General features: G+C 40.3%; 1 protein-coding gene across 6 annotated transcripts in view; it reads left to right on the forward strand.

Annotated features, from left to right (window-relative positions):
- The window catches only part of MYO6 (myosin VI), a 179,364-nt gene that overhangs the window by 150,093 nt on the left and 4,119 nt on the right, over positions 1-25,152 (forward strand). For 2 of the 6 annotated variants that reach the window (XM_084624515.1, XM_084624516.1), the window contains exons 29-35: positions 2,446-2,487; positions 2,921-2,950; positions 3,405-3,443; positions 14,334-14,437; positions 18,700-18,831; positions 21,398-21,424; positions 23,654-23,872. In XM_084624515.1, the coding sequence (XP_084480641.1) occupies positions 2,446-2,487; positions 2,921-2,950; positions 3,405-3,443; positions 14,334-14,437; positions 18,700-18,831; positions 21,398-21,424; positions 23,654-23,872 (593 nt within the window). The remainder of the gene's footprint in view (positions 1-2,445; positions 2,488-2,920; positions 2,951-3,404; positions 3,444-14,333; positions 14,438-18,699; positions 18,832-21,397; positions 21,425-23,653; positions 23,873-25,152) is intronic. The other 4 variants (XM_084624518.1, XM_084624517.1, XM_084624519.1 and 1 more) reach the window with 4 other exon arrangements.

A 25,152-nucleotide genomic window follows, 5' to 3' on the forward strand; every position in this document is an offset into this window, starting at 1 on the left:
CCCCTCTATTTTTAAAGTCCTTACATTAAATAGGGAAGTGGGGTGGGATATATGAGAGGTATTAGTTCCCTAACCTTCCCTCCGTCAAGTTTGAAAAGGGAGTAGATAGACATGTCCCTTAGTGCCAAGAAAGAGGCAGAAATTGGAGCCCAGGAAGGAGGACTAGTTGGCAAGTAATCTTCCTTGCAAGAGGGAGAGGAGAAGATGGGAGAAGGAAGAGCAGGGAGAGGTATGGCAGTGTAACTGCATTGCAAGAGATTCACTCAAACTCTGATCTTCCCCACTTTTCCTGCTGCCAGAGGATGTGCCTGGCCTTTCTGTCTTCCCTGCCTGGGATGCCCTTTGAAGCACATAGGATGAGTAGAGAAAACGGATGCTTAACCTTCCCTTTCCTCAGAACTTCTCCAGTTTCTCTGTCTATTCAGGTGGTAGGGGAAGGAATCCTCTGCTTTGAGCCACTGGAAAGGGAGCAAGGGTTTGGACAGCTTAATGTGGCAACATAGTGTCACTAGTGATCTCAGGATATCCTAGACACACCTGAAAAACAATCTACCCATTTTGAGCTATAACTGAGTCTCTTCCTCCCTTTTTTTTGTTTGTGTGCATTCGCACATACACATGGTGAGGGTTGAGAACACAGCAACACTGTCTAGGCTCGGAATAAGTGAGTGCAACCACACTTAAAAACCAAAATACTTTTGAATGGGAAGTTTTGACACTTTACAAAAATGTCCATCTTGTTTTCCATCAGTGTAAATCCTTTCTTAGATTGGTTTCTTCACTGCATTTATAGTTGAAATACTCTGCCTTTGTTATAACTTTCTTTGAAGCATTAGCAAACTAATTTAATTTCTAACTGCTCGTGTATAGGCACCTAGAAGACTTGCTTAGAAAAGTTGTGGAAATTTTGTTCGGTCTGAATCAGCTGTTTTCAAACTTCATTGCATCGTGACCCCCTTCTGACAATAAAAATTACTACATGACCCCAGGAAAGAGGGCCTGAAGACTGAGCCCGCCCTACCCCTGCCTTCCGAGCTCCACTGCCCTGGGCAGCAGGGGGCCAAAGCTGAAGCCCAAGGGCTTCTGCCCTGGGCAGGGGGCATGTAACCTTAGCCCTGGGTGGTGGGGCTTGGGCTTGGGCCCTGAGCGGTGGGGCTCGGGCCTGGGCCCCAGCAAGTCTAACACCAGCCTTGGCGACCCCATTAAAGTGGAGTCATGACCCACAGTTTGAGAACCCCTGGATAAAACCATTGAGTTCAGCAAGTTTTGTTTTTGTTGTTTAAAAAATATCCTTTTACACAGATCCTCACAAGGCATTTTAGTCATGTTGGCTGCAGGGAGAGGTTTGAAATTTGAAGCATTGCATGGAAATAGTGCTTAGAGAGAAGAAATTCCTTTGTGAGATTTGGAGAGGCGGGAACTAAACATAACAAGTTAAGCATTGAAAAATCACTGCTGAACATTCTTGCTCAGTGGGTATTTGTTAAAATGTAAGCAGACCCGAACATGTGTCTTCCTTTGGGGCAGATGAACTGCACATTCCAACATGCATAGGCTTACACTGCTGTAACTTACACTTCCTTGTCTCCCCTCCCCCACACCACATTCAACCTTATTGTTGCATAACATACTAAGTATGCTGAACTCATCCAGCCTCACTGCCTCTCCCGTGCTTTGCATAGCATTTCCACAAACCATTTTCGTTTTACTTTTGCATCATGATATGAGCAAAAGTATTTTTTCATAGAACTATACTCCTTTTGGAGTACTTAATAATCGGCACTAGGAGCTTTTTTAACCAAAAGCCATGTGACAATACGATAGTATGTTCTGTTTCTAAGGACAACTAGTAGTGACTAATATGTTCTGCCCTATGGTGCTGTTCTCCACTCCCAAAAAAATAAAAAAAATCAATCTGTAGCATGTCCTTCTGTAAACGGCCTCAATTTTTATTCAGTGTGTACACATTCTGTTTGACTTTTATAGCTAGTCCCTATTTTACTAATCTTCTCAAGTTGATAAGTACTTAAAATAAATAGGGTATGTACTGTGTGTGTGAAATACATGCTTGAGTAAAATCACAGCACTGTAAAATCATAAAAATAGCTTATTCCTCTTTGCACCATATTGTATTATATTTTTATCACTTTCAGGTTAAGTAAATGAATACATTGCTATTTTGTTTTCTTATTCTATTGACATTTACTGGCTTGGTTACAGTATCTGGTACCAAAATACACACTAACCCTTTTTAATTTTGGCTAGTCTATCACTCTTGAATATGTTGCATATTTCTGGAGAGAAATCTAAATATGTGTGTATTTAATATCTGTGTACTGTACGGATGTATGCAATATGGATTACTGTTGATACTGTATTTGTGTACATTCATGATGTGGGTCTATATTGTGACAAACCATTTCAATTCTAAGTGTCTTTTCACAGATTGGATACTGAAGTTATTCAGCCTGTTCCAGTAGTTGCTAAGTAAGAATTGTTTCATTTTTTTTTTAGTCTGCTCAACCACACACAAGTGCATCTGTTGCATGTCTGAGTCTTTGATTCAGAAAGATGAAATCTATCTATTCTGTACAAATAAGTAAATTCCAGGTTATAATGTGAGAGTGTAAAACAGCCATGGTGAAGTGAGATGGACATCTATAAATGGAGTAAGGCTTTTCTGAATTATTTTAATTTCACTTTTTCTAATCGTGTTACTCTGATCAATAAGTTCAGAAGATTAAAGAAGAAAAAAAGGCTTCATAATCCTGAGTCTAGATCAAATAAAATCATTAGATGATAAATCAGAGGAGGATGGGAGAGAGGGAAAAGTTGAACTGATTTGTCCTCTTGACATTTCAGATTATTAGAAAGTTAATTAGGAAATTGCCAGACTAACCTAAATATCTTCTGTTTGCAGAGTCAATGGAACAAAGCCTCAAATGACTGCGTATGATACTTTATTTTCACTGAGTTTTGCACTACTTTCTAATAATAATAATAATAATTAATAATAATAATAATTCTCTTATTAGAAGAAATTATTGTATTGTCCTTTTATTATTTATCTGTTCCCCTATAATAGTAAGCATTGTTATACATTGACCTTTGATAATCAATTTTAATACTTCATAGCTCATACTTTGCTTATGTCTAAGAAATGTTTAAAGTTAATTATAGAGTATGTAGATTCAGTATCTGGCAAATACCATGAATTTTAACCATCCCATATGAAAGAGGCAAACATTCAGAAGGAATTACCACAATATAAATGAGCATTTGGTTGAAGTTGATTGCTCCTGCATTAGTTTTATCTTAGACATAATATACCATCAGTCATAACAGACCTTATTAATATTTGAATATAACACTTTTCTTATGTACACTTATCAATTTTCTTATAGGGAACAAATGGCCAAAGAAATGTCAGATGTTTTGTCTAGGTGGGTGAATAGACCGTCCAAAATTAATTTAATCACTCAATTAAACGAAATCATAAACTGAAATTTCTCAATGAAATAAATCAACCTTTTCTTTTGGATGAAATTGCCGTATCAGTATGCTTCCTATTCAAAATCATTATCTGATTTCTTTCTTTAATTATTTTGCCATGACGTTTATTTGATTGCATAAACATGCTCAGAAGGAAATTATCAGTAAATTGCACGTTAAGGTTTCTGTTTGAATAACTTCAAAAGATAAAGAAAAGCTTTGAAGAGCATTCTTTTTCCACTATATCTTAGATGACACCAGTGGTGAGCTGGAGCCAGTTCGCACTGGTTCACTAGGGCCGGTTGTTAAATTTAGAAGTCCTTTTAGAACCGGTTGTTCCCGCTCAGGCCCAGGGAGGCAGAGCGGAGGTGAGCTGGGGCGGGGGGGTGCGCGAGGAGGGCCACCCGTGCCGCAGCAGGTAACCCAGGGGTGTGGGGGGGATTGCGCAGGGGAACTGCTCCCCGCCCCAGCTCACCTCTGCCATCCTCGGCCTGAGTGGGAAGCTGCAGCCTGCTTCTCAGTCCCCCCTGGCTTCCCGCTGCACAGCTGATTTGCAGGAAGCCAGCCGGGGGGCACAGAGAAGCAGAGCGGGGTGGTGGGTTCAGGGGAGGAGGCCTAGGCGGAGCAGAGGTGAGCTGGGGCCAAGTGCAGGGCGGGGAGCTGCTGGTGGGTGCAGAGCTCAAATTTTCCCCGTGGGTGCTCCAGCCCCGGAGCACCCAGGGAGTCGGTGCCTAAGGCACCTTTTGATGTGATCAGTGGGGGGAGCGGTCGCTCCCCCTGCTCCCCCCCAGCTACGCTCCCCCACCCCTAGGAGCCAGAGGGACCTGCTGGATGCTTTCTGGGAGCTGCCCAAGGTAAGCACCGCCGGGACTCCCCACCTTGCCCCCCGGAAGATGCCTCTGGCTTAGGGGTGGGGTGGGCACCCACTACGGTGGCCCACGAGACCCTCCTGCCCAGTTCTTGGGGCAGTCAGGGGAGTGGGGTGGATGGGGCAGGGGTCCTGGGGGGGCATCAAGGAATGCGGGGGGGTTGGATGGGGCAGGGATCCAAGGGGGCGGGAGTGGGCAACGACCCCCTCGTGGGTTGAGGAGGGAACCTGTTATTAAGATTTTGGCAGCTCATCACTGGATGACACTGACAAGTTTCCAAAATTTTCGGGCACCATGCTTACAAGTTCAGAATAGTGTTAATAAGGACATAAAAAGTGTTATGTTTATGTAACCATAAGTAGCTTTTTAATAAGAAATTAAATCCAGACATAATTCCATTTCAAACAAAATGAAATCTGAAGCACTAAAACACAAAATGCCAGATGGTGTCTGTTCAGCAATCTTGGTATAATGTGGCAGCTTTATAGACAATGCAGGAATGAATGAGTATACAGGATAACCTGTATATTCTAAGTTAAAATTCTGTTTTATTGAGTTACTAACTGAAAGGGATCTTTGGTAACTTCAAGGATAAAAAGCAGCCTTATGACATGCTGTCTGAAGTTCACATGAAATCTTTCATTCTTTTACATTTTTAAAAACAAACCCTTCAGAAAACAAGATATTATGCTGTGTGTATACGATCTTAAGATATTAGTATGTTTGTTGTGGCATTTCTTAATTGTAGTGCTGATAGTAGTGAACACAGCAGATGCTTACATTTGCACAAAAACATTATATGCAGTATTTTTGAACAGGAGAAAAGGAAGATTAGCCCATCCAATTGAAATTGCTGGGGGAACATAGATAGGGAGGTTGTAGAATAACTACGTAAGAACTGAGCTGAGTCACTGGAGTTAACATGCGTTCCGCAAGCTAAGGGCATCACAAGAACTTTGGCCAAAAGTGGTCGGAGCACAGTTTTTAAGTTCTGTCCATAACCTGGTATTTTTAGTATACATTAGTGTGACTGGTAACTAGTTAAATTCCATTGTTTAGAAACATTTGATTCTTCTTTGAGTGATGGTCCCTATATTTATTCCACACATGAGATATGCGCTTGAGTTTGGAATTTCTTATAAGCAGTGTCCATTGGCTTGCATGTGCTTCGTAGATCTTTGTGCTCCTAGCTGATGGCATAAAGGACGGTGGAGGCCGATTCCTCTCCAGATACTCCTTACCGCCATGTGGTGTGAGTCATTCTATTTGGTGTCCTCAGCTCCTTTTTACGGCATCATTCCTTTATGAATTATGTATAGTTAATTTTTGTAGTTTTTATAGTATAGCATAGATAATTAGATAACATTATTTCCCCCTGCCCTGGAACTTTCCCCCCAAGAAGTCTGGGATTCTGCCCAGGATCCAGGGGTTCAAAAACTGTGTTTCCTGTCCTCACTCCTTTACTGTGAGCAATGAACATCAATGCTGCTTCAACTGCCTGGGTGAGGCTCACATTTCTGCTAAGTGCAGCATCTGCCACGCTTTTCCCCCACAGAACTTGAGAGTCGGGAACTGAGACTCAGAAAACACCTCATGGAGAATGAAGGCAATGAAGCCCCAATCTGATCTGGGCTGTGGACCCTTCCACACACACTCTAATTCAGCTTCAACAAGCAGGCAGTGCCCCTCTGAGCATGAGTTGAGGAACAGAGGCTAAGTCTCTTAAGCCTAAAGAGAAGGCTTCACAGGAGAGTAAGGGGCATTCTCATAGACATAAGGACAGTCATTTATGTCTGAAAAGAAGGGATCCCTCCCTGACCCCCTCAGGAGAGCCAACACGCATGGGTGCTAAGCTCTTCAGCCCCACTAAATCTTCTTGACAAGTCAAGAGGGCACCCAAGGATATGGATCCATGCTTCCAACACTGGCTCTAGTGATGAAGACACATGATAGATAGCTCCTGGTGCTTCAATCCACTTTGGGAAACAAACCATCGACAACAGCAATGTGGCCCTGGAGGAAGCCAACCACCATGTGACCAGAGAGGCTCCAGCTCCCCCAATGGATTCTCCTCATACTCCTCATGGTCCGAGATGTCTCCCTCCCTGGAGGACATCTTTTGCTCTCCCCCATCCACATTCACCATTTCTATTGGGTACATCCATATTCCAAGATGATGTTACACGGGAGGAGGAATCTAGCACAAGGAGATGGAATGGGGGGACAGTTATATCTGCCAGCCTACAAGCACAGCCATTGGTACCATTGGTCCCACCGGTGACCAGGTATCCAACCTTCTCTTCCGATGAGTTGAGGGCTCCCCAGGAGTCTATGCGGCATGGAGGAGATGTCACCCTGGACACAGGTGATAGAAGGTCAGGATTCAGGCCTCCAAACTGACATGGTTGGCCAAGGGACAGGGGCTACCCTGTGCCATGGGGTCCCCCTCCTCCAGTGGATCCATCTTATTGGCAATACTGGGGATCGTGGGAGCCCTACCCCCAGACAGCCAGGATCTATGCACGATTCCTACTTAACATTGCCTGGCCCTACACAATTGGCCCCGCTAGCATAGTCAAAGGAGGATGGTGAGCCAGATCTGACTGGTTCGTGGAGCAGTCTGTTCAGTGTCACTGGATGAGGTGGTCACTCCATCTTTTTTATCTCCACCGGATGACTTTAAAAAGTACCAAGAGCTCATGCGCAGGGTAGCAGCAGTGCTACAGATCCAGCTGGAGGAAATTCAGGAGCCTTCGCACAGCTTACTAAACATTCTGCACCCCCGCCAGTCCCTGTAGAATGGCCCTCCCTGTCAATGAAGTTATCATGAACCCAGCAAAGGCAGTTTGGCACACCTCTGCTTCTTGTGCTCCCACCCCTAAGAGGACCAAGAAGCACTGACTGCAGTGTCCCATCCAAGCGGGGAGAGTTCTTGTTCTTTCACCTCCTGCCAAACTCGCTGGTGGTATATGTGGCTACAGAGTGGTCCAAGCAACAGCACCCAAAGGATACTCCCTCTTCTGCCTCCCTCCAGGTCAGAATCTTGATAATTATTAGGCCCTCATATCCAAATATAATTTTATCAATTATGCTAGATTTCTAGAGTTTAAGGACAAGCTCTGGAGGATCGATCCCACTTTCAGGTCTTAGTAGATGAGGGCAAATTGATGGCAAAATTCACTCCAACTCATGGTGAATGTAGCAGATGCCACATTGAGGGAGATGCTGTGGCCATTGTCATGAGGAGAGACTTGTGGTTGCAATCCTCAGGTTTCCCTATAGAGCTGCAGCGTACTATCCAAGATCTTCCCTTCGATACTATCTACGTATTCCACAACAAAATGGATGAGTCTCTCCACTCCCTCAAAGACTCGAACAGCGTTCACTTGCTTAGCATTTATACCACAAGAGGAAGCATCATAGATAGTGCTATAGGGCAAGACCAATTCCTCAGGCTTTTATCATCAACTTCCTCAGGAGCCACCAGGCAAGAGACAGGGGGTGTATAGACCTAGGAACCTAGCCTCTGCAACATCCACTGCCAGTTTGTACTCTAATCCCTAGGTGAAGCCTTTCTTTTGATGGGACTGTCAAGACCCATGTCCCTTTATTGATACTCTTCATTCCCCTGTTCAGATTGTTTGGAGGCCACTTTACCCGGTTTGTCAAAGACTGGAGCACCCTCACTACACATAAATGGGTATTAGACATTATCTGTGGAGGCTATCTAGTTGAGTTTCTGATCTCTCCTTCCCACAAATGCCCTGTCTCGTTCTTCTTCAGGAACCACTCTCACAAGGAGATTTTAGAACAGAAGGTTAACTCCCTGCTTCTTAAGGGAGCCATAGAAAAGGATTCCTCTCAAACCATGGGAAGGTATTCTATTCTCCTTACTTCCTGATCCCAAGAAGAATACAGAATGGAGGCCAATTTTCAATCTTTGTCAGTTAAACAAGTTATTTTGAAAACTAAAATTCCTCATGATCTCCTTGGCATCAATAATTCCCTCGTTAGAGGAGAGTGCATAGTTTGCAGCTCTTGACATGAAAGATGCATATTTTCATATAGATATCCATGTGGTCCACAGGAGGTACCTTGAGTTTCTCTTCTCCCAAGACCATTAGCAATTCAAAGACCTCCCCTTCAGTTTGGCCAGAGCACCCAGGGTGTTCACAAATCCATTTTGACCCCCATGAGGTGCATATACTTCACAGGGGCAATGTTAGACTCAACTATAGCAAAAGTGTATCTACTTCTTGAAAGGTTTCTGGCCATGAGCACACTCATACACCAGATTGCTATCACACCCAGGACATCAGTAAGACCTTGCCCTTCTCTCCTCGGCCACATAGCTTTGTGCACACACATGAAACCATTCTCCAGGCTACATCTGTGATGCCTACAAGCCAGGCTTCTCTCCATATACTCACCAGAAAAAGGCACCGTAAATGAAAAGGTCACAATTCTGCCCAAGATGTTAGGCTTTGTTGTCTAGTGGTCAAAACCAGAGAATTTTTGGGTAGGGTTCCCTTTCCTCACACTGATATCTGAAGCCACCATCATTACTGACACCTCCCTCTTAGGTTGGAGTGTGCACATGCATGATCATATGGCACAAGGAGTTCAGAATACATATCAACTTACTAGAACTCAGGGAAGTCTGTTGGAACTGCAATGCCTTCCACCTGCTCATCCAATCCAGACATGTTCAGATAATGTCGGACAATATGACAACAGTATTTTATATAAACAAGATCTCTTTGTGCATGGAGGTAGTAACCACCTGGAATCGGTGCATCAAACATCACATGACCCTATCAGCAGCATACTTACCAGGGTGCAAAGTTCCCTAGTGGACTGCCTGAGCAGACACTTTTTCTGTGAATCACAAATAGAAAAGTCATGATTCAGTTCTCAAAGACATCTTCACTCAATGGGGAATGCTGTCCTGGGACCTTTTTGCCTCACAGGCAAACAGGAAGCTTCCTTTATACTGCTCCAAAGCAACCCTGGGCAAAGACTTGTTGGGAGATGCCCACCTAATGTCGTGGAATGGTCTCCTGGAGTATGCCTTCCTTCCAGTTCTTTTGATACCACAAGTTGTATGGAAGATCCACTAAGATAGAGCTCAAGTCAACCTTATCACACTCAACTGGCCGAGATAGTTCTGGTTCATGGATCTGATGAAGCTCTCAGTGCATGAACATCCCCATGTTTCTGGACCTTCTAATGTAGTACTGGGACAAGGTCACACACCCCAGTCTGAGGCAGCTGCAACTTGGAGCCTGTTGGTTGGATGCACTTTGGTGATATAATGCTCATGTTCCAAAAGGGTCAAATGCATCTTTAACTAAAGTAGCAAAGATTCTACAAGAAGCTGTTACTCAACTAAATGGAAGCATTTTTACACTTGGACTCATTGATGTTCATTTTGTTCCAGACTCCATCGGAATTTCTGATATCTTAGAATATCTCCTTACCCTCAACTCTTTGAATCTTGCATTCAGTTCCCTGTGGGTGCATTTAGCTGCAATCAGTGTGTTCCATCCTCCTGTGGATTCTCAGATCGTTCACACTCCCTGAGTGGATTCTCAGATTCTTTCCACCATTGGTGAAGTTTTCACCTCAGTGGTATCTCAATTTTGTTCTATCATCACTCTCCCTAAGACTCTGAGTCACTGGCCACATGCTCTATGATCCATCCTTCCATGAAGGTGGCCTTTTTGATAGCTATAGCGTCGGCCAGAAGAGTCAATGAACTGGGAGTGCTTATGACAGGCCCACCATAAACTACATTCCATAAAGAAAAGATCTTGCTACGCCCCCACCTGAGATTCAAACCTACAGTGGTTTCCGAGTTTCAGATGAGTCAGGTCATCCACTCACCCGTATTTTTTCCTAAGCCATGTGCCCTGCAAGAGGAGAGAAGACTGCATTTTCTGGACATCTGGAGCACTTTAGCTTTTTATCCAGTGTGACAGAGTCAGGCCAGATGGCTATAGGAGAGTAATAGAAGGCAGATATATTAGCCCCAGGCTGAGTAGGTCCCTTTTCCCTGGGTAAGGTAACAGGGAAGGTTCCAGAACAATCAGGAACCTTCTGGAGACAATTAAGACAGGCTGATTAGAACACCTGCAGCCAATCAAGAAGCTGCTAGAATCAATTAAGGAAGGCTAATCAGGGCACCTGGGTTTTAAAAAGGAGCTCACTTCAGTTTGTGGTGTGCGTGTGAGGAGCTGGGAGCAAGAGGCACTAAGAGCTGAGAGTGAGAACACGGAATGTTGGGGGAGTGAGGTGTACAAGCATTATCTGACACCAGGAGGAAGGTCCTATGGTAAGGATGAAGAAGGTGTTGGGAGGAGGCCATGGGGGAGTAGCCCAGGGAATTGTAGCTGTCACACAGCTGTTCCAGGAGGCACTCTAGACAGCTGCATTCCACAGGGCCCTGGGCTGGAACCCGGAGTAGAAGGCGGGCCTGGGTTCCCCCCAAATCCTCCCAACTCCTGGTCAGACACAGGAGTCATCGACCTGGACTGTGAATTCAGAAAAATGGCCAAGATGAGGGCTGCCGTGAAGCTCCAAGGCGAGCAAATCCGCCAATAAGCGCAAGACCCACCAAGGTAGAGCAGGAACTTTGTCACACCACATAGAACAAAAGACATTAGAAAGACACTGAAACTATTTGTTTCCATTGCAGAGCAATCAAGAAATCACCGTTTATCGGCTTAGAGACTTTTGAAATGGATCTCGGGTTATATTACCCTTTGTTACCAACTAGCTGGCATTCTCCTCCTACCCACAACCTCCCAAGAGGTAAAAGCTCATTCTACCAGGGGGCAAGCTACTTCAGCTGCATCTCTGAGACATACCCATACTAGAGAGATGTGTAGGAGAGCTACTTGCAGCTCTTTGCATACCTTTCACAAGACATTATCCCCTGGTGCAGTTATGAACTGCGCAGACAGCTGTGGGGACAGCAGTACTACAAACTGCTATCACTTCTGCCTCCTCACACCCACCATCTGTTTGCTTACTGTTTGTTAATCTTCCATGTGTGGAACACACATAGGGACCATCACCCAGGGAAGAAATGGAGGATTTTATCTGGAACTGGAGGTTCTTCGAGATGTGTGGTCCCTATCTGATTTCCACTACCCACCCTCTGTCCCCTCAGTTGCAGATTGGTTATATTGTAGTAAGAATGGGAAACTGGACAGGCATCAGCCCACACAGTCCATTATGCCCTCATTAGGGAGCACAGGAGAGCTACATGTGGGCCAACGGATGCTGCTTGCAAGAAATTCTGGACTCAGGCACATAATGCACTTGTGTATATCCCATGTGGAATACAGATAGGGACCAGCCATCTTGAAGAACCTCCAGTTACAGGTAAGTAAGCTCCTTTTTGAGACTGAATTTTAATAATCAACTGCCATTCTGATTTTGGTCCATACCCAATATTTGGATTGTGAGTACAGTAATGAAGACTAACATTATGAAGTGAGTGTTCTTGTTCTTACTACTTCCAGGCTATTTAAAACCATGTAGAAAAAAACAAAGTGGTGATCTCAGCACAGAGTAGTACTGTAATGGAAAGGCTAAGCCATTCAATTGGATTAACATTCTTAAAGATGACTTGTTTGACCAGAGACCTTCTGGCCTACTTCTGTTGATCTAAACTCTGTAGGGGATTCTTAGGAGTGATGGATGATGTTGCTAAATAAGGAAAATCCTCAGGATTTGTCAAATTAATGGTTCAGGAAGGTTAGACATGTAGCGGAAATTACATTTAACAACAATCCTTTAATGACATACTCCTGATACTTTAACAGTGTATTAAAATATTTTTTAAAAGTAGTCTTTCATTTAGTCATTTGTTTCACAGGTGAGATTTTATATACATATTTTATATTAATGTCTTGTAATTATAGAGGGGGGGGGAAATGTTTTCAAAATGTATTTCAACTTTGTATTGTTTAGTGGATGAAGAATATAACTTCTGTATGAACTTGTCACATGTGTAGTAATATTTGTAATTGAGGGCTGTCATTACAAGTCAGTAAGTGCACATGAGAATGGTCATAACAGGTTGGAGATTGCTTTAAAGAGTAAGGAGTTGCAGAGTTAATCATTTACATGTGAGTTGTTGTTTGAGTTGCTGTTAACAAGGATGTTTGCATAAACTAGCTGGTTTTATTCTATCCCCTTGATGATTATTTGTGTATGTAGTATTCTGTCTGCTCCAAGGACTATCACAACTAGATGCCCCATTTCACTGGAGAAATCCCAAATAGAATCTCTCTCATTAGTGAGTGTGAAGTTACACAAGTTGTCCAAACACTTATAGCTGAATAAGCTTCCATGATTAATATATTTTTGTATAAATTACATAATATATTAAAATTAATATAATTATATCTTGGTAATTTTGGAAGTGTAATACACTCTAGGAGTTTGGAGAACTTGTGTAACTTCATAAAAACAAAATGAGACTATATCTAGATATCACTCTGTACTTTACAGAAAAGTAAACTTTCTGTCACATACATATACCTAGTTGCATTCTAATGATATTGTACTCATGCAAAGACATGACTACAATACAAAGTTGCACAAAAAGAACATGGTATATTGTTTCTTATGTTCATTTTTTTTAGTGATATGCCTATATCTAGTGATGTGCTACCCTGGTAATAACCTCAACCCCTGGCCTGGAGAATGGATCCTCCCAGAGTTTGAGATAATTTAGTCTGCTTCCTGGTTTATTCCTGGGCTTTAGTAGAGGCTACCAAACTCTTGTATCTGTTATCTCAAATCACTCAACAATTCAACATGTTCTGTCATTCACTAGGGATGGTGATGCTGCAATCCCAATTTGAGTCGTGTTAATGCACAGGATAATCACAGATATGAAGAGAGTGCTTTCATCCCTCAGTCATAATTGCTAAGAGCGAAAAATAAAGATATTATCTGTATTATTGTTCAGAATCAAATGACAGTAGTATATTATAGGATATTAAATTTCTCTGCCTTGAATGTACTACAGTGAAGACTGATATATTTGAAAAATCATCAAAGTATCAAGTTAGGTCATTTTATCATTTGTCTGGGCCTGATGTAGTTAGTCCTAACTTTCATGGATTACCATGGAGTCCTATGTCTTTCAGCCTTTGTTCTGTGAATGGCGGTGTCTTGTGGCCTTTCCATCCATGTTACTTAATGCTGATTTTTTGTGAATAAGTGAGACACTTTAAAGTTACTTTAATTTAGAATTAATTTTATTTCTTCTATTACATTGGGAGTTTTGGATGAAACATTGATTATTTTATTTATTCTCTGTGTTTTTAGACATTGTAAGGTGTTTCCCTTTAAATTTTGTTCTTTTCTACTTTGTCATTTTCCCTCACCCTTGTTTTGCTAGTGCAACTTAAAATTTACTTTGCTGTTGTTGTTTACTGCCTTTATTCTGCATCAGTATTACTGATGTCCTCAGGACTATATGTAGTTCTGGGAACAGTTTATATTTAAAAGCTGCTGCAAAAAGAGTAGTGGAATACACACAGCCTTGTTTTCAGCAAGCCACACTTATATATTAACTTCTAGTTTGTTTTAATCTCTTTGCAAATGAGCAAATTGAACATTTAGAATACAAAGTACATAACAAAATATATTTGAGGTAAGTCAGATTTTGGATCTAAATTATACTCCGACTCGAGTTTCTTTTTAATAATACCAATATGTTACAATAAAGATATATTATGCTGCTGGAAGTTATGAGGTGAATTTTATTTTGTCTTTTTTGCATTCAGCTCTTAGAACATATAATGTTTTTCAATGTAATGCATATTGCATAGAGATGATTGCGCAATCTGCTTATCCTGTTGTCTCTAATATTTCTTCTCACTCTCCTTTCCTTTCTGTACATTGAATATTATTATTATTGTTTATTGGTTATTATTGTTATAACTGTAGGGGCCCTGTAGTTCAAGCCACAAAAGCTGCGGCTGGCACTAAGAAGCATGATCTTAGTAAGTGGAAATATGCAGAACTTCGTGATACAATCAATACTTCCTGTGGTAAGTTTGTGTTTGCTTGGGACTGAGGGGGATTGTGTTCCAATAGTACAATAAATCTATCCCATCTTTCACCAGGACAGAATTTTGAACTCACTAATTTAGTCTCAGATGAAAAACTAACTTGAATGACTTTTCTCCAAAGGAGAGAGCAAATATGCCATTTCCCTTTGAGGAAACAGATGCTATTATGTTACCTGTTATATTCATAGTTGTACCTGTGAAATTAATACACTTCAGTCAGGAGTAACTTGCTATAAATCCTTAATGACATTGTTTAAAAATAATTTCTATTTCAGTGAAATGGAACTAAATACATGTGGTTTTACCCTGAATTTGTAAGATCTTCTAAGTTTATAACTAATTTCTTGCCTTCACCAAAACTAAAAGGAACATAATGAGTTACTTTAAAACACAATCTAGATGTGTTGACATTGTAGCTGATCAAATTAGTATTTGCTTAATTTTCTCAGAAGCTACATCTTATCTATATAATACTTAGATATTTTCAGTATCATGAAGAGATGAACTAATTTGTAATAACAAGGAGTCTGGTGGCACCTTAAAGACTAACAGATTTATTTGGGCATTCTTCAGATGCATCATTTTCTGGATACAGACTAACAAGGCTAACCCCCTCAACCACCCCGATAATAGATTCATAGATTCATAGATATTTAGGCCAGAAGGGACCTTATGATCATCTAGTCTGACCTCCTGCACAATGCAGGCCACAGAATTTCACCCACCACTCCTAAAAAAGACCTCACACCTATATCTGTGCTATTGAAGTCCTCAATTTGTAGTTTGAAGACCTCAAGGAGCAGAGAATCCTCCAGCAAGTGACCCGTGCCCCATGCTACAGAGGAAGGCGAAAAACCTCCAGGGCCTTCCAATCTGCCCTGGAGGAAAATTCCTTCCCGACCCCAAATATGGCGATCAGCTAAACCCTGAGCATATGGGCAAGATTCATCAGCCAGATACTACAGAAAATTCTTTCCCGGGTAACTTGGATCTTACCCCATCTAAAAACCCATCACAGGCCATTGGGCCTATTTACCATGAATATTTAATTACCAAAACCATGTTATCCCATCATACCATCTCCTCCATAAACTTATCGAGTTTAATCTTAAAGCAAGATAGATCTTTTGCCCCCACTACTTCCCTCGGAAGGCTATTCCAAAACTTCACTCCTCTGATGGTTAGAAACCTTCGTCTAATTTCTAATCTAAATTTCCTAGTGGCCAGTTTATATCCATTTGTTCTTGTGTCCACATTGGTACTGAGTTTAAATAATTCCTCTCCCTCTCTGGTATTTATCCCTCTGATATATTTATAGAGAGCAATCATATCTCCCCTCAACCTTCTTTTAGTTAGGCTAAACAAGCCAAGCTCCCTGAGTCTCCTTTCATAAGACACGTTTTCCATTCCTCGGATCATCCTAGTAGCCCTTCTCTGTACCTGTTCCAGTTTGAATTCATCCTTCTTAAACATGGGAGACCAGAACTGCACACAGTATTCCAGGTGAGGTCTCACCAGTGCCTTATATAACGGTACTAAAACCTCCTTATCCCTACTGGAAATACCTCTCCTGATGCATCCCAAGACGACATTAGCTTTTTTCACAGCCATATCACATTGGCAGCTCATAGTCATCCTATGATCAACCAATACTCCAAGGTCCTTTTCCTCCTCCGTTACTTCTAGTTGATGCGTCCCTAGCTTATAACTAAAATTCTTGTTATTAATCCCTAAATGCATGACCTTACACTTCTCACTATTAAATTTCATCCTATTCCTATTACTCCAGTTTACAAGGTCATCCAGATCCTCCTGTAGGGTATCCCTGTCCTTCTCTAAATTAGCAATACCTCCCAGCTTTGTATCATCTGCAAACTTTATTAGCACACTCCCACTTTTTGTGCCCAGGTCAGTAATAAAAAGATTAAATAAGATTGGTCCCAAAACTGATCCTTGAGGAACTCCACTGGTAACCTCCCTCCAACTTGACAGTTCACCTTTCAGTAGGACCCGTTGTAGTCTCCCCTTTAACCAATTCCCTATCCACCTTTCAATTTTCCTATTGATGCCCATCTTATCCAATTTAACTAATAATTCCCCATGTGGCACAGTATCAAACGCCTTACTAAAATCTAAGTAAATTAGATCCACTGCGTTTCCTTTATCTAAAAAATCTGTTACTCTCTCAAAGAAGGAGATCAGGTTGGTTTGGCACGATCTACCTTTTGTAAAACCATGTTGTATTTTGTCCCATTTACCATTGACTTCAATGTCCTTAACTACCTTCTCCTTCAAAATTTTTTCCAAGACCTTGCATACTACAGATGTCAAACTAACAGGCCTATAATTACTTGGATCACTTTTTTTCCCTTTCTTAAAAATAGGAACTATGTTAGCAATTCTCCAATCATACGGTACAACCCCTGAGTTTACAGATTCATTAAAAATTCTTGCTAATGGGCTTGCAATTTCTTGTGCCAATTCTTTTAATATTCTTGGATGAAGATTATCTGGGCCCCCCGATTTAGTCCCATTAAGCTGTTTGAGTTTCGCTTCTACCTCAGATATGGTGATGTCTACCTCCATATCCTCATTCCCATTTATCATGCTACCATTATCCCTAAGATCCTCTTTAGTCTTATTAAAGACTGAGGCAAAGTATTTGTTTAGATATTGGGCCATGCCTAGATTATCCTTGACCTCCACTCCATCCTCAGTTTTTAGCGGTCCCACTTCTTCTTTCTTTGTTTTCTTCCTATTTATATGACTATAATCTGTAATATGATAATCTGTAATAGTCCTTTATATTGTATTATAATTGTTACCTTGTGTCAATTATGAACAATTGGTTTATTTCTTGGAAAAGATATCTATCTTAAGGCTAATGGATGTATCTGCCAGATGCCTCATTCCTCCTTGGATAGCTTAGATAGAAATCTATCCATTCTCAAGATTTGTTTTTAAACCACTGAATTAGCCTTAAATTTGAGCCTTTTCTTTTATAATTTTTGAGTTTTTGGATTAAGGCACTGTTGGCTGCAGACTAGGGCGTGCAGTGGGTTAATGCACTTAGCTGTTCACCTCTGGTGAACCCAGTTCAAATCCTCTTAGGTGACCAGTGACAGGCATTTGGTATCGTTCTACCATCTATTGTCTGTATGGGCCAGATAATTTGGCAAAAGTAACCATCTCTGTTTAAAGGAAAAAGTCCAGGCCTTGATTGAGTAGCCAGGCTGCCGAGTGTTTTCTCAGCAAGCTAGTTCCCTGTATGGTTGGCAGGAATGAAGTAAGTTCTGCTTGTAGTAATTAATAGGCAAAGAAAGCAAATGGAAAATCATAACTCTAGATGACTGTTCCAAACCTGGCAGCAAATCAGCTGCGGCTAGGCCTACCTCCAGAAAAGAGAAAAGAAAAGAGAAAAAAAACCTTCCAGGCTGTCCACTGCATTCGGCTTCCAGTGTGAGGAGAGGGAGAAGGAGAAGGATGCTTGGACCCTGTGGGTACTGGGGAAAAACACTAGAAAATCCAACTGTGAATCTTTACGTTTCTGTTCTCGCCACTCCCGCATCGCAGTATACCTTGTCTGCCAGTACTTGCAAGGGAGTCCTTGGGAGTCAGTCTTATAGCTGTCTTCCACAGATCCTGCACCAGGGGAATCCTCTATGGCTGAATATGGGTCGTTTAGATTCCCTTTATGCCACTAGGCCTTTTTACACATCACAAAGGGGCTAGAGCATAGGTAGTGATCTTGCCCCTGGACTTTAGTAAGGAGAAGAATATGCAAGCAAGGGACAGTGAAGAGGGTCTCACCAGCATTTGGATCTACCTTCAAGCGTGATGTGAAGCCAGTCGCTTGCCATTCCTCCTCCTCCTCCCTTGCTCATTCCACCTCAGCTGAACTGATAAGTGTGGTGTGTGACTTTCACATGTGAGTGGGAGTTTGTCAGAGACTGATACACACAAACTTATTACCCAGTAATGTATGGGTGGTATTAAAGATATTGCCTAGTCTGCTTGTATCTGTCAGTCCTGCTGCAATCAGGAATGCCAAAGGTCCATATTGTGGTGCTTGTGCAATGTCTCTCACTTGTTACAAGCTTTCAATTTACTTGCATTGTATGAAATACTGTTATGTTGTAACTTGCTCTAAAATTATGTAACTAATATATATAACATATTTTGTAAATAGGTTTGTCATCTGATTTTTTGCACTCTTTCCTTCCCTGCTGTTTTTGAGACAGATATTGAACTATTGGCAGCTTGCAGAGAAGAGTTTCACAGACGACTAAAAGTGTATCATGCGTGGAAATCCAAGAATAAGAAACGTAATACAGAAACAGAACAGCGTGCTCCAAAATCAGTCACTGACTATGGTGAGAGAAGTTTTGTTTTTGTTTTTTTTAATAAATAGGGAAAAAATTTCAAGTGAAATGTTTCTAGAATAAACAAGCAGATTATTTTTTAAAATATTTTTCTCTGTTATGTTGAAGAAAAGGGTGATTTTGTTTAAATATGTTTGTGTGAAAGTAGGTAAAATACTTTTTAAACCGATTTTAAGACCAATAGTTTGCAGTTAAGATACGGTGTTACTCATAAGATCCAGTATAAGTTAACCAGAATAATTATTTTCTGAACAATCATATCTACTAATTCACATTTGCTATAAGTTAGAAATCGTTTTAAATTTGGTATTTTGTGTGCTGGCAGTTTGTTAGAAGTTAACCACTGGGCAGAAAGATACTTAAGGCTTAGCTGATGAAGAGCACTCTTTGTAAAAGCTGTATTAGAGGCTACTTCAGCTACATCCTATAACACACACACAAAACTTTCTTAAATTATTTAGGAATCAGGTTATTGTTAGCAGAGAACCCTCCCTCTGAATTCTGCCAGATATTCTGGTAGATATTATCAGAATTCTGGTAGGATAGACCAAAGATAGACCAAATCAGAGATTCTAAATATTCTTATAGTCAACCTGCTGTACCTGAACCAACAGTGGCTGTAAAAAAAAAAAAATTGGCTTTCTGCAATACTAATAAAAAAGCAGACAATTTTAGCTGGTGGCTACTCCATGGTATGATTGTTTTCAGAATAAGCATGACATAAAACATATTGAAGACAAGATTTTTTTTAACCTTTGTTTATCCAGCAACTGCTTGTGTTCCCTGCTGGTTCATTTTAACCAACAACTTAAACTTTTTTACAGTTTAACTTCTGTTCAATAAACTTTAATATTAAAAATGTGTGAAAATGGGACGATATACAGTCTGGCTCTCACCCTGCTGGTCTCATAAATGGTGTTCACTACGTGAAATTTCAAACACTGCACTAATGAGAATGAATGCTTTTGCCTTTTAAGGAATTAAATGGATGATACAGGTGTATTTTCAGAGAGTGCATATAACACTATTTGGTGTTAATGGGAATAATGTTCGTTAAAGAGCACAGATCTACTTGTCTGGGTATACCGCAAGAAGGACAGGAGACTTGTTATGGGTTTTAATCAGGCCGCAACTTTATTATATAGATGTCTGAGACTACCCGGCAGATAAAGTGTACAGTGCAGGCAAATCCATGCTTATTCAAATCAATTCTCCAGGGCTTCCACAAGCCCCCCTTGTTTAATCCATGCTTATTCAAATCAATTTTCCGGGCTTCCACCAGCCCCGCTTTGTTTCCATCCAGGTCCCCCAGCCAGCCCATGGCTTGAACCTTGCCATCCACCAGCCTCATAAGAGGGTTAAAGAGGGCTATGAGAATGAGGTGGGGGGTTGGCTCCCTGACATACCAATCATAGGAATCCCCGAACCCCCTCCCCTGTTTTGTTCCTTTATCCAGTACCTCCTTTTAAGTCCTTTACCAGGCCATTTATCTGGTCACTGGCTGCCCTCCCTGTGGCGTACCTTCACTGAACATCTGCCACAAAGAGGCGTCAGTGCAGTCACTTTGGATGTATGTATGCGACTCTTATGGCTCTCTGTGGGAGACCCACATTTGTATTGTATTTGAGTGAATAAACCACATAGCAATCAATTTTATAGCAACTCTAGTTTTTCATTATAGTTTTTTTCCTTCATTTTCTTAAATTGTGGCATTATATTTCTTTATAAAAGTTGGATCGTTGCTGTTGATACTGACCTTTAGAAATTCATATTAGTGTCACAGTAAATTCTTCTTATTGTAAGTAATTACACTAAATGAACATTTCAATTCCATGTATTATAACTAATCTTCACTATAGTGAATAATTACTTACCTGATTTCTTGGATGCTTGTGCTATAATTCTTTTAGATGTCACTGAATACATGATTCAAATGACATATTTCTGTTTTTATCCACTCACGAATATATTGTAGTTTTATGCAAACTGTTCTGTAATTAGATGTCAGTGGGCATGAGAAATAGAACATGTTCAATGAGCACTGGTTCAGACAAGGGATTAGAATTAGTGGGTTTTACAGTGCCAAAAAAAATGGAGCTGCATTTCTCTTTCCTAGATATCAACAGAACAGTGGCAAATTAAAGAATCATTTTTCTTTCCATGTAAAAATGTCAAAAGTTTATTAAAGGTATCACATGAAATAACTAACAAAGATGTATCCTTGCAATCTGTGCTGAGTATACCTGTCCCACTGTTTTTTGGTCATTTGTTTTTTGTGACTGGAACTATAAGTCACTGAAAAATCAATTTCAATTTTATATCCTAGTTAGAGTATAAGCAACCATAGATTTGTGAAACATAATACAAGAAAACATTTTCTTCATGTCAATAAATAGCACAGAAAGGCAGAGAATTACCTCAGCACCCACATTTCCATTACAAGTGGACTCTCCATTTGTCACCTGGTTTGGTGATACATTTTCAGTATTTTGTAAAGTTTAACTTTAACAGCGTCAGCATTGTTATGTTTCCTTCAATATGGAATATTTGTTTACAGATTTTGCACCAGTTTTCAACAACTCAAGTAAGTGGGGAGATGGTTAAGATAACTTTAATGAATAGGAACATTTGTAAGTTCTATACTAACTTCAGTTGAACAGCGTTTTGCTATGTTTGTATGTAGAATCAAAGTATACCAATGAAAAATATTAATTCACTGACCACAAAAAACATTAACTCAAGATGTGGACACTTAATGGCTATATGTATTCCATTACCACAGCCCTGTATAGCTTGAAAGCATGTCTCTCTCACCAACAGAAGTTGGTCCAATTAAAGATTTTACCTCACGCACTTGGTTTCTCTAATGGTTGTATATTTTTGGATTTCTTTTCAAAATGAGATCCTACATGTTGGGGAAAACACCTTTTTGATGTAGGTTAATTGGTGTATGTTAATCTCATTTTTTATTTCAAGAAATATAATGCTATTATTTTAATTCTACCCTTTTTATTATATTTGTACACATTTTTCTACTGTAGCAAAACTCTGCAATCAACTTAATATAGCAGCTGTTCTCTTAGAACAAAAACTAACGTTAGTGTGCTGGCTTCTTTTTTAAAATGGAATAGTTCTGTATGTGTCAAAATATCGAGCATTGAAAAGTGAAGGCTAAGCTGACTGCTCAGAATTTTTATCCTTTAGATTTACGTAAATGTGCAAAAGGATAGAAATAAGACCTACTGATTGCTGTTGTAATGCAGAGATGTGTTTTACAGTAGCATGTCTTCAGTGTGTTGTGATGCACATTTAGGCAATTCACAAAGATTCATGAAGTTCTATGCAGTTTAATATAAATAAATACAAAATTTTATTCTTTCATATAGAACGTGTTTTATCAATGTTCGTGTATAAAAGTGGTATCCACAGATAACTCATATGTAATAAACATTACTAAAAAACTGATCTGTAGAAAATCTTTTCTTGTTTTTCCTATGTGGACATGAAAAATTCTTGTTTTCTGTATAATTTTCAGGCACTAACATTTACATTTCAGGCTTTTTTTCAGATGTTGCTTTCTAGATTTTAATGAACCATTCTAGTCCCGTACAAATGGAAGAAATAGCAAGTGCGGCTTGCTATTCTCTTCACTAATGTCTTGTTTATGAAACTGCAGAAGTCTATACATTAAATGTGTCTGCCAATTTTTAATTTTATTAAAGTTCCAGTATAGATTTGCTACTTAATAGGTGACTAATATCTATTAATATTAAGGTTGCTATTTAGAAGCATCGGTCTTGCTTTCAGAACTTCTTAAACATGAAACAAGTTGCCTAAAAATATGTTTGTCTCCTGTAAATTTTTGTTCAACTGAGCTGATTTTAATGACATACAGTAAATACTTTTTGAGGGCAGGTCTACATTACAGTACTAAGTCAACCTAAGTTACGCAACTCCAGCTACATGAATGACCTAGCTGGAGTCGATGTACCTTAGGTCGACTTATTGTAGTGTCTCCACCATGCTGGGTCGACAGGAGAGAGATCAGTGTTCGATTTAGCGGGTCTTCATTAGACCTGCTAAATTGATCCCTGGTGGCTCAATCACTGCGTGTACATCCCCTGGTAAGTGGAGACAAGCCCTGAAAGTCTCCCCTGAAGTCTCAGAAAGTAATTCTAATTTGTAAGTTCAATGCACATTTCAGAAAGCAATTTTTGGTGAGTGTTTTGTAATAAATGGAAATTAATCAGCATTTGTGTTAACACGTTATATGTCTTTAATGATATTACAAGATTTTTCTGTTATCAAAAGAACATCTTTCTTTAGATATTACAATATTACATTAGCCTTTCATATCTGAAATTGCTTGTCTGTGGTATGACTTGATTTTGTGAAGAGAGAGACTATAATATAGACTGGTTGCTGCTTAATACTTTGCTTTTATGTTTGTAAAGGGTTGGATGAAAAACAGTATATCTTCAGTATTACTCTAACCCTAGTGGCTTTTTAACCACCCCATTGTATAGATGTGCTCAAGGCCAGACACCATTGTGCTGCAAATTACCAAGTAGGCCAACGCTAACTCTTCCCAAGTCACTACCATTGCAAGAGCGCTAACTGTGAAAATGCAGGAGGGTAAATTTTGAGTCACGTGATTTTAGCTAATTTGCTTTTTAGCATTGATTTAATATAATTAATACATTATTTGATGACGAAATATTTCAGTTTTTTGCACATGAAAAAGAAGGTGTTTGGGGGGAAGGGCTGCTTTTGCTGTTTTATCTGCAGTTGTAACTCTGTTTTCTGTAAATAGCTCAACAGAACCCAACAGCTCAGTTGCCTGCCAGGCAACAGGAGATTGAAATAAACAGACAACAGCGTTACTTCCGCATTCCCTTCATTCGCCCAGTAGACCAGTATAAAGATCCTCAAAACAAGAAGAAAGGTTGGTGGTGTGCACATTTTGATGGGCCTTGGATTGCTCGACAAATGGAACTTCATCCTGACAAGCCACCTATTCTGCTTGTAGCAGGTTGGTATATTCTCTTAATTTTTGAAAAGAAAAACTCAAGTATAGAAAATATTCAGTGCTGATATTTATATTGTAGCTGTGAGAGGCTTGGTACAGATTCCAATAACCTCTGGACCAAAACAACATCAAAACCAAAGATAAAGACATAAAGTGATCTAAGAGATAGTGCATGGTCACTGCTTTATTTATTTGATTTTAGGTAGCAGTGAAAGCAGTTGTGGGTGGGGAGAGACTTAAGCAATATATCATTCCATTATGAAAAATAGTTTATAATAGTAGGATAATTTTAAAAAGTCAGAAATTAGGGCATAAACCCATTTATCTACAAGTTTGAATATTTATATATTTAACAATGTGTTTATAAATGTTTCCTGGACTTGTGGGAGACCCCTTCTCTCACCACCTAGCCTCAGTCTGCTGCCCTTTCATTTACTGTTCATGGCCCAGAGGATACTTATATTGGCTCATAGATTTTAAGGTCCGAAGGGACTATCATGATCATCTAGTCTGACTTTCTGTACATTGCAGGCCACAGAACCTCACCATCCCACTCCTGTAATAGATCTCTAACCTAAGCCTGAGTTATTGAAGTCGTGAGATCATGATTTAAAGACTTCAAGTTACATAGAATTCACCATTAACACTAGTTTAATCCTGCAAGCGACCCATGCCCCATGCTGCAGGGGAAGGTGAACCCCCCCCACACACACACACACGGGGTCTCTGCAAACCTGACCCAGGAGAAAATTATTTCCTGACCCCAAAAAAGCGATCAGTTAGACCATTCCTCTCTTTGTGTTGAAATATTCCTTACCTGGGATCGTGCTGCTGCAATTGATGAAGCGGGGGTCAATTTAGTGGGTCTTAATCATCTGCAGAACGCTCTCTGATCGACTCTGGTATTCCACCAGAATGAGAAGAGTAAGGTAAGTCGACGCGAGAGCATCTCCCATCAACCCAGTGCGGTGTAGACACCGCAGTAAGTCAACCTAAAACTACGTCGACTCCCGCTACGTTATTCACGTAGCTGGAATAGTGTAACTTAGGTTGACTTGCCCCGGTAGTATAAATAAGGCCCTAGTGAAGACCCTTCCCAGGTGACTTGTGCATTGTCTTATGGTCAGGGTGCATTTCCAAGCACCTAAGTTTGTTCTCTCTATGCTAATTAGAAATAATAGTATTTTTAATAATTATAGAAATATCTACCTGGTGCCTCTTTCATGTATTAAGTGTGTGTGTGTGTATGTATGCATGTGCACACATACATATATATATATATG

Source organism: Lepidochelys olivacea (genome assembly GCF_965140295.1).
Source record: "Lepidochelys olivacea isolate rLepOli2 genome assembly, chromosome: 3".
NCBI lineage: Eukaryota > Metazoa > Chordata > Testudines > Cheloniidae > Lepidochelys > Lepidochelys olivacea.